The sequence below is a fragment of the Gorilla gorilla genome, chromosome 13 (assembly GCF_029281585.2).
Source record: "Gorilla gorilla gorilla isolate KB3781 chromosome 13, NHGRI_mGorGor1-v2.1_pri, whole genome shotgun sequence".
NCBI classification, from domain to species: domain Eukaryota; kingdom Metazoa; phylum Chordata; class Mammalia; order Primates; family Hominidae; genus Gorilla; species Gorilla gorilla.
The window spans coordinates 127,902,835-127,911,553 of NC_073237.2; the positions used below are offsets into that span (position 1 = coordinate 127,902,835).

The 8,719-nt window shown below is 58.2% G+C and overlaps 1 protein-coding gene and 1 long non-coding RNA gene across 5 annotated transcripts; one reads left to right on the plus strand and one right to left on the minus strand.

The window, feature by feature from the left end:
* On the minus strand, positions 1–7,530 carry UCK1 (uridine-cytidine kinase 1). 4 transcript variants are annotated; one of them, XM_004048764.5, is made up of 7 exons: positions 7,322–7,529; positions 6,713–6,872; positions 5,712–5,808; positions 5,351–5,493; positions 5,167–5,261; positions 2,140–2,188; positions 1–1,432 (listed from the first exon to the last, which is right to left on the minus strand). In XM_004048764.5, the coding sequence occupies exons 1-7, from the start codon at positions 7,400–7,402 to the stop codon at positions 1,251–1,253; spliced, it is 807 nt and encodes a 268-aa protein (XP_004048812.1). In that variant the 5' UTR covers positions 7,403–7,529; the 3' UTR covers positions 1–1,250. The 4 variants fall into 4 exon arrangements, with proteins under 4 accessions (XP_004048812.1, XP_004048811.1, XP_004048814.1 ...); XM_004048763.4 differs by having other exon boundaries at positions 7,295–7,528; XM_063696817.1 differs by lacking the exon at positions 1–1,432 and adding an exon at positions 2,655–2,716 and having other exon boundaries at positions 2,163–2,188; positions 7,295–7,528.
* LOC129524719 (uncharacterized) lies at positions 4,496–5,495 on the plus strand. The gene is made up of 2 exons (XR_008668598.2): positions 4,496–4,588; positions 5,071–5,495. It is a non-coding gene; the product is annotated as an uncharacterized lncRNA (long non-coding RNA).
* Positions 7,531–8,719: the final 1,189 nt, after the last annotated feature.

The window sequence follows — 8,719 nt, forward strand, 5'->3', positions numbered from 1 at the left end:
TTTGTAGTTGGTGTTTGTTATTTATTGATTTTCCCTCCAAAGGGGCCTAAGCTCAACAAAACCATTACAGTTGTCAGAACCCAGCCACAAGGCTCAGCCCCCTTCCCCCACGTCACGTCTGCATCACTACTGTGGGTGAGCCTGGACGGACGGGGGCTGGGGCTGCCCGTGGCAGCGGCAATGGATGCTTTCCAGAGACAGCCACCACGCAGGAGGGAGGATCACCCCAGGCAACCCAGACACGGGTGTTCACATGTGAGGCTGTGAGCTCCACATAGCACAAAGGAGGCTCGCTAACTTTGGGTGGCCATGTCTGCTGGGACCTGGGTGATCCAGTGCGTGCCACAGCCAGAAGCACCATTCCCTGCATATGGCCACTAGCCACCCTGGGGTGGGACAGCCTGTCTAGACAGCACCTTGGGGGCTCCCGTGAGGGTCAGCGAGGGCCCGACCCCAGGCAGGACTGCATGGACGCTGTTCTCCAGCCGGGACAGACCTGGCCTCCGCTGCCTTCTGCCCTACTGCATGGGCTCCCAGCCCCGCACAAGCCTGGGTGTGATGCTGGGTGCTTCCAGGGCATCCGCCTCGCTTCTCTGCCTTTAAGGCACAAGCAAGCAAGGAGGGAAAACATCCCTCAGTGGCTCCCCATATCCGTGTAGCCCACGCTGGACTGCGAACCACTGGGTCATGAAATTAGGTTTGTAGGCCACAACCAGCCTTGTGTGTGTTTGTTATGAAACAGAAAACAGAAACATGAGGACATATGTAACATGTAAAAAAGGAAAGTACTTGTTCACAAAACTTTTGAGTTATGTGTGTGAGTGTGTAAGAACCAGATCAGACTGGAAAAAACTCTCTCCCACTGTGGGTTCACTGTCAACAAAACATCAGGCCAGCCAGTGTCTAGGCTGTCTCCTCAATTATTTCCCCAATAATGTGCCTCACATTCCTCACAGAAGCCTCCCAGGCTTCCTGCACATTCTGTGGCATTTCTCAGTGACCTACAGGGATCTTTAAACTGCAACGAGCCTGAGGAAGTGGCTGAAAACCTCAGGAACGCCTGTCAGTGTCCCAGCAAGTTGAGTCTGAGTGACACATCAGAGTTTCCACTCCTGAGTGAGGAAGGCCTAGCTGCTAACACTCCCCTGGGGTGCGCCGAGAGGAAGCAGTGGGTGTGGGTGGGCGTCCCCAGGCTCAGTCCCTGAACATACATGCCGGGCGGGAGACCTGCCCCGAGGCTCGGCAGCCCCTCAGTGGGGTCTGCTGCTGGACTCCAAGTGTGACCGTTTGCCAGAGGTCAGCATCCCAGGGTGGTCCCCTGGCTCAGAAAAGGTCCGCTTGTAGCTCCGCCCATTGGACCCTCCTCGGTGCCATTTGCAGATGTCACCATTCAGAATGTCCTGGATGTGCTGCACAATCAGGTTGATGGCAACTGCGCCAAGAGACAGACAAGCAGCGGGTTAGCCGCATCCATCCTCCGTGGAGACCGCCCCTCCCCGCAGCACTCGGCCAGGAGTGAGCGCCCAACCTCTGCCCTGAGGCACAGCCTGCGGCAAGGGGCATCGAGTCAAATCTCAGCAGACAGAAACATGCATCAGGACACAGCAAAATAAGACTTCTTAGCTTGGTCTTCCAGGAATTTATGTTAGAGTCTGCTTAAAGTACTTTCTGCTAACAGATTTGAATATACATATATATATGTTTTAAGAAACAGGTTCTTACTTTACTGCCTAGGCTGGAGTGCAGTGGCCCAATCACAGCTCACTGCAGCCTCAACCTCCCAGGCTCAAGCAATCCTCCCACCTCAGCCTCCTGAGTAGCTGGGACCAGAGGCACATGCCACTATGCCCAAATAATTTTATTTTTTGTAGAGATGGGGTTTTGCTATGTTCCCCAGGCTGTTGAACTCCTGGGCTCCAGTGATCCCCCTGCTTCAGCCTCCCAAAGTGCTGGGATTACCAGTGTGAGCCACCGCGCCCAGCTACATACATTTTTAAGCATATTTTAACCCTGTGCCACAGATCAACACTGGCAGGCCGCGTGCGCAGGGGAGTGCTCAGTAACTGCACACTGGTGGAACTGTCCCTGCCTCAAGCTCTGGGAGGGGCGGGGGGACAGCCCAGCAGGCCAGCTTCTTACCCATATTGTCCACTCCTCGCGGGATGATCACGTCGGCATACTTCTTTGTCTGTAAGGCACAAGGGGGGGGGTTCCTGTGAGGACTTTTCCTTCAAAGGTGATTTTAAGATGCTCAGAAACAGATGCAACAGCAGGAGGGGTGGCCCTGGGGTGCTCAGAGGTGCTGGTGTCATCGGCAAATGGGGGACACAGACTCAGTCATCAGCCAGGTGTGAGAGGCCATGATCCAAGAAGTGAGGCAGAAAGTGCAGCTGAGGCAGCCAAAAGAAAGTGCTTCTTCCAGTGTCCCCATTCCATCACAGAAGACAGCCCCCTTCCAGTGTTCCCACTCCATTACAGGAGACAGCTGGCTATGCTAACGACTCAATTCACTGGGCCAAGCAAGTGTGGCACTTCTACAAAGTGTGACATTGTTCCTCTGGAATCATGAAGCTTCTGCAAATACCCTGGCACAGCAACAGGACAGCCGCCGCCGTGCATAATTACTGCAGGCAGAGACGCTGATGGTAACTTACTCCCTCATCCAACCACTCATTGGCTCAATGCTGACTCTCATTCCCTGTCAGATGCTCTGCTGCTGAGGAAGGACAAGGATGGAGATATATCAGGAAATGCAGGGCTGCTGGGGAGGGTCCGCAGCCAGATGGTGGGGGTTGGGGGGTGGCTTTAGGGAAGGGGAAGCGGCCTGGAGAACATGCCTGAATCAGACAAAGCTGAGGGAAGAGGGAGGGCAGGGTCTGGGCCAAAGGACGGAACTTGGAATGGTGGGTGCTGCTGGCGTGTGGATTTGGGTCAAGAAGGCGGCAGAAGAGACGAGCTGCAAGAGGCAGACAGGGACCAAGTCCTGGGGACAGCTGTGTCTGCAGTTGGTGGGACCCCATCTCATGAAAGCACGAGCGCAAGGGCGAGGGCTGCTTTCTATTCTGGTCTGATAGTCTGACGGGCTGGAGGAGTCCGGGAGAGCTGACAGGGGTCTTAACTGCCAGCAGGGATGTGCCTGAATACAGTTGGGAAATACCTACGGGGTCCAGGCAGAGGACTGCACAAGCCACTCAACATGAAGGTGAAGGAAAAGGAGGCTCAAGAACGGCTCTGGGTGGGGCTGGGGCCGGGTGCGGTGGCTCACGCCGGTGATCCCAGCACTTTGGGAGGCTGAGGTGGGTGGACTGCTTGAGGCCAGGAGTTTGAGACCAGCCCAGCCAACATGGCAAAACCCCGTCTCTGCAAAAAAAAAAAAAAAAAAAGAGGAAAAATGAGCCAGGCGTGGTGGTGCGTGCCTGCCGTCTCTGGCTACTCAGGAGCCTGAGGTGGGAGGATCACTTCAGGGTGGAAGGTGGAGGCTGCAGTGAAGCAAGATGTCACCACTGCACTTGGGCCTGGGTGGCAGAGGGAGACCCTGTCTCAAAAAACAAGCAAGCAAACAAACAAACCAAAAACATCTCTGGGGCCTGGGCCCAGGACATAGCAGGTGACAGCACTTCCTCTACTCAGGTTGCTGAGGCAAATTTGATATCCAGAGTTTTACTGCGAATCACCTACTTTTTGCCAAATATCTTTCTGTGAATGAGAGACTAAAACAAGTTAACTTTACTTTTAAAATTATATTTTAGAAATTTCAGACAGCATGAATGCAAAAAAACCAAAAGTTTTCTTTATATAGCAGCCAGTAGGCCAGGCATAGTGGCTCACACCTGTAATCTCAGCACTTTGGGAAGCTGAGGTGGGAGGACCACTAGATCCCAGGAGATGGAGACCAGCCTGGGCAACACAGGGAGACCCCATCTCTACAAAAAATTTACAAATGAACCGAGCATGGTGGTGCACGCCTGTGGGCCCAGCTACTCAGGTTGCAGAGGTGGAAGGATCGCTTGAGCTTAGGAGGTCAAGACTGCAGTGAGCAGTGATTGCACCACTGTACTCCAGCCTGGGCAACAGAGCAAGACTCTGCCTCATTAAAAATAAAATTAAAAAAAAGGCCAGGCACAGTGGCTCAATCCCAGCATTTTGGGAGGCCAAAGTGGGTGGGTCACTTGAGGCCAGGAGTTCGAGACCAGCCCAGCCAACATGGCAAAACCCCATCTCCACTAAAAATACAAACATTAGCTGGGTGTGGTGGCGTACGCCTGTAATCCCAGCTACTCGGAAGGGTGAGACAGGAGAATTGCTTAAACTTGGGAGGTGGAGTTTGGAGTGAGCCGAGATCGTGCCATTGCACTCCACCCTAGACGACAAAAAGAGACTCTATCTCAAAAAAAAAAAGAAAAAAAAAAGCAGCAGATAGAACTTACTTGTCCTACATTATCAAAAGCAGGAATCTTGGTTTCAGTTCCTTTGTGCTGTATTTTTACCTTAACAGGCAAAATGTTCCCGTGCGAAACACTCCCATTTGAGTAGAGCCACGAGTCCCACCAAGCCAGAAACACAAGACGGAGAAATGGAGAAAAGACAGGTGGGTGTGCAGCGGGGAGTTCCTGCTCTCTGCGAGCCAGCTGGGATCTGGGCACAGCGCTCGCTCCGAGATTTCAGAGCACTGGCCCAGAGCAGCCTGGGGTCACAGACCCTGGAGGAGCAGCTCTGAAGCACCTTCTGAGGGCCAGATCCCGGCCTTGGCAGTGAACAGACTAAAGTGCTCCTGGGCTTCCCCACTCTGCGGGGAATAAGCACCCAGGACGTGTCAGATGATGATAAGTGCCCCGGAAAAAGGAAGCAGGCAGAGAGGCTGGCGCTGGGTGCAGAGGGTTTTCAGTGTTGAACGGGGACGCTGGGCAAGGGCCTGAAGCAGGGAGGAAGCGGCCAGGGTGAATGTGGGGGAGATATGGGGCTTTTTTAGGCAGAGGGAGGAGCAGGCACAGAGAATGTTTTTACAGCTGAGAACTACTCCCAGGGTATGTGGCCGTAATGAGCCAAATTCTTCTCCTTTTTTTCAATCAGATCACTGTCACCCAGCACTAAGCCCTCTCACAGTACTGGGTCCCACGTGTCCTTGTGAAAGGGGAAAATGGGCTCTGAGGCAGCGAGCGCAGGTACCGGCAGGCAGAACTCCTCGAAGGCCGGCTTCACGAAGGTGGTGTACTGCGTCAGAATCTGCTCCAGGTCCCTCCCTCGGCGCACGTCCCGGAGAACTGCAGCGGCAAGGGGCAGGCGTGCTTCAGACCTCAGGACCTGCCGCCAGCCTCGGCCAGGCAGGCACGGAGGCCCCCGGCCGCCTTACCTCTTCGAGACAGCCTGACGTCGGAGTCGGTGTCCACGAAGAGGCGCAGGTGGAACATGTCCCGGATCTCCTGGCTGTAGAACACCAAGATGCCCTCAAACAGAACCACGTCCGCAGGGTAGACCACCGTGGTCTCTGGTAACCTGAGGGGCGCACGGGGAAAGGGGCTCTGCTGCAGACACAGGGTCTCCGTGCCACACACACAGTCAGCTTCCGTTGCAGGGACACTGACTGTGGGAGGGGGTGGGGGACCCACAGAAACCAACTGGGGCGAGGCCTGCCGCCAGGCAGGTCTGTGTGAGCCCGAGGGGACGTCCTAGCTGGCCCCTCTCCTCGGCCCTCCCTAGAAACACCTGCTTACCTTGAGTGTGTCACAAAATCATAGGTCGGCACCTCCACCGTTTTGCCCTCCACGATGTTCTTCAGAGTCCTGTGCATCAAATCATTATCAAAGGCATCTGCAGGGTTGGAGACAAAGGCAAGACAGGCAGATGCCCTCGTGCAGCGGACAGCAGGGAACCCTCTCTGCTCTGGGGTCAGCACAGCTGAGTGCTGGGGACACCGAGAACCCTAGCACAGGTAGACTAGGACTACGGCAGTGTATGTTTGGTAGCAACAGCGCCCTCTGCAGCCCTGCAGACCACAGGATGACCCTGTCCTTGCTGTTCTCGGGCTGTGCCACTGCCCAAGCTCTGTGCCCCTGAGATGCCAGAACACAGGGGTTTTCTGATCAGCTCTTCCTGGGAGGTGGGTAGGCTGGGCCTCTGCTTCTCTCTCTTTCTGGGACTAACTGGTTAGACTGCGGCTTTGCAGGCCTTCTTCCCACAAGTCCTTGGGAAAAGGCTGACCATGCCAGCCAGCCAGGGTGGAATCTTCTAGCAGTGGCAGGTGTCTCCCTGCCGCATCCGCCCCTGTTTACCTGGCCCGGAGCTTCAGGCCACGAGCACTAGTTTACCTACCGCCTCCCACACTGGCCTCTCTGAGGACTTTGCCCCAAAGCAGGGGAGGGCACAGTGGGCAGAGGTGTGTGTGGAGGGCCCTAAAGGCCCAAACGTGGGAAGGGAAGATAGGAGGATTTCTCCAGGATCACAGTTGTGGCAGGGCAGGGCAGGGCTCCCCACAGTGCCACAGGCTTCCTGACTGGCTCCAACCACGCTCCTGGGGGGACACTCAGGGCCCAGAGAACTCAGCAAAGTTCCCCTGACTTCACTGTGCAGCCAACTCCACTGCAGGCTGCATGGCGAGTTGGGGGGAACAGCCCAAGAGGGTCTGCATCCATCCAACCTTGGGCCCAAGCGCAGCTGGTTAGCGGCCACCCAGAATGGGGTCTGCCCTCCCCACACCGTTGGGCTCGCGATTTACCTGGGTGGTCAAAATTGTACTGTCCTTTCAAGGCCTTGGCCTTCTGCTCTGCCGTCAGGACCTTGTAGAACCTGTCCTGGCTCAGGATGACCACCTTCCGCTGCCGCTGTTCCACCTCGTTCTGTCCCAGCAACTCCATGATCTTCTCACACACGGTCGACTGGAGACACAGAAGCGGGATTCCCGCCTGGAACCGCTCGTCCTGTGACAGGCACGGGGCCGGCTTCTGGAGACACTGACCCACCCGCCCCCTAGGGGGGATGCTCGGAAGGCGGGAGGACACCAACAGGTGTGGATGGTCTCAGCGGAAGGGCCACGGGGGCCCAACGGGGTTAGCACGGACTTGGGGCTCCGAGGAGCCCGGCCGGCGGAGAGGCTGTGGGGGAGCCCCGAGGCCCAGCGCCCCAACCCCTCGCCCGCCCCAGCCCGCCCCAGCCCATCGCGGCCCGCAGCCCCTTCGCTCCCGCGCCCTGCCCCTGCCTGGGAGGGGGGCCCCTCGGCCGGGGCTGGGGTCTCCTCTCTGGACCGGGCCGCCCGTAGGCACCGGCGAGAGGCGAGACCCCGGCCCGCCCGGCCCCTTACCTTCCCGCTTGCAGTGCCGCCGCTCACCCCTATCAGGAAGGGCCGCTGGTGCGGACGGTCGGCCTCCGGCGCGGGGCTCTCGCAGTCGTCGCCTCCCGCCGAAGCCATCTCGGCCTCCGCTCCCGCGCATCGGGTCCCCGCGCCCGCCCCTTCCCCAGGCCCGGCGCGCCTGCCCCTTCCCCAGGTCCGGCGCGCCTGCCCAGCGCCGAGGTCGGAGGCGACCGGAGCGATCACGTCCGGGAGGCGCGCGGGACACGCCGGGAGTTGTAGTCCACGGAGGGGGGCCGCGCATGCGTGAGGGTGCAGGGTCCGAGGCCGGCACACCAGGAGCGCCCGCGTCCCATCGCGCCGAAAGCTGGCTGGCAGGGACTGCTGCGCCCCGGCCTCGAGCCGGCTACGAGGTCTCAGACTCAAGTGGCCCGGAAGGTGCCCGTTACGCACCCCGAGGCTGGGGCTGCGCCTTCGTCCGAGTGCTTGCCTCTGCCTCGCGCTGCCTCTGCGCCAGTCCCGGGCCCTCCCCCGGCCGCCCCCGGGCCTGGCCCCCTCCAGCCCAGGCTCCTCTTGGCCATCGAGGCCTCCGGACTGTCCGGACGCCTCCCACCCCACCCGCTGCTGGAGTCGTCGGGGCGCCCCGGAACGTGGCGGGGGCTGTCGCCTGATGACTTTAGGTTCGCGCCTACAGCGCGCCAAGGAGGCAGAGGCCGGTGTGCCGGGTTCCATCCCTGCCGCCCCCCCGCTCCGTGCCTGGCACAGAGAACGTGACAGGCAAATTCTGATCCATTGAAATTATGGATTTCCAGCCGGGCGCGGTGGCTCACGCCTGTAATCCCAGCACTTTGGGAGGCTGAGGCGGGTAGATCACGAGGTCAGGAGATCGAGACCATCCTGGCGAACACGGTGAAACCCCGCCTCTACTAAAAATGCAAAAAATCAGCCGGGCATGGTGGCGGGCGCCTGTAATCCCAGCTACTTGGGAGGCTGAGGCAGAAGAATCGCTTGAACCCGGGAGGTGGAGGTTGCAGTGAGCCGAGACGGTGCCACTGCACTCCAGCCTGGGCCACAGAGCAAGACTCCTTCTCAAAAATAAAAAAGAGAGAGAGATAGCTAAGGCCCGGGGCAGAGCATGCTTTTCATATACAAAACAGACAACCCCGGGCGGACGCGGTGGCTCACACCTGTAATCCCAGCACTTTGGGAAGCCGAGGCGGGTGGATCACGAGGTCAGGAGATCGAGACCATCCTGGCTAACATGGTGAAACTCTGTCTCTACTAAAAATACAAAAAATTAGCCGGGCGTGGTGGCGGGCGCCTGTGGTCCCAGCTACTTGGGAGGCTGAGGCAGGAGAATGGTGTGAACCCGGGGAGGTGGAGCTTGCAGTGAGCCAAGATCACGCTACTGCACTCCAGCCTGGGGGAAAGAGTGAG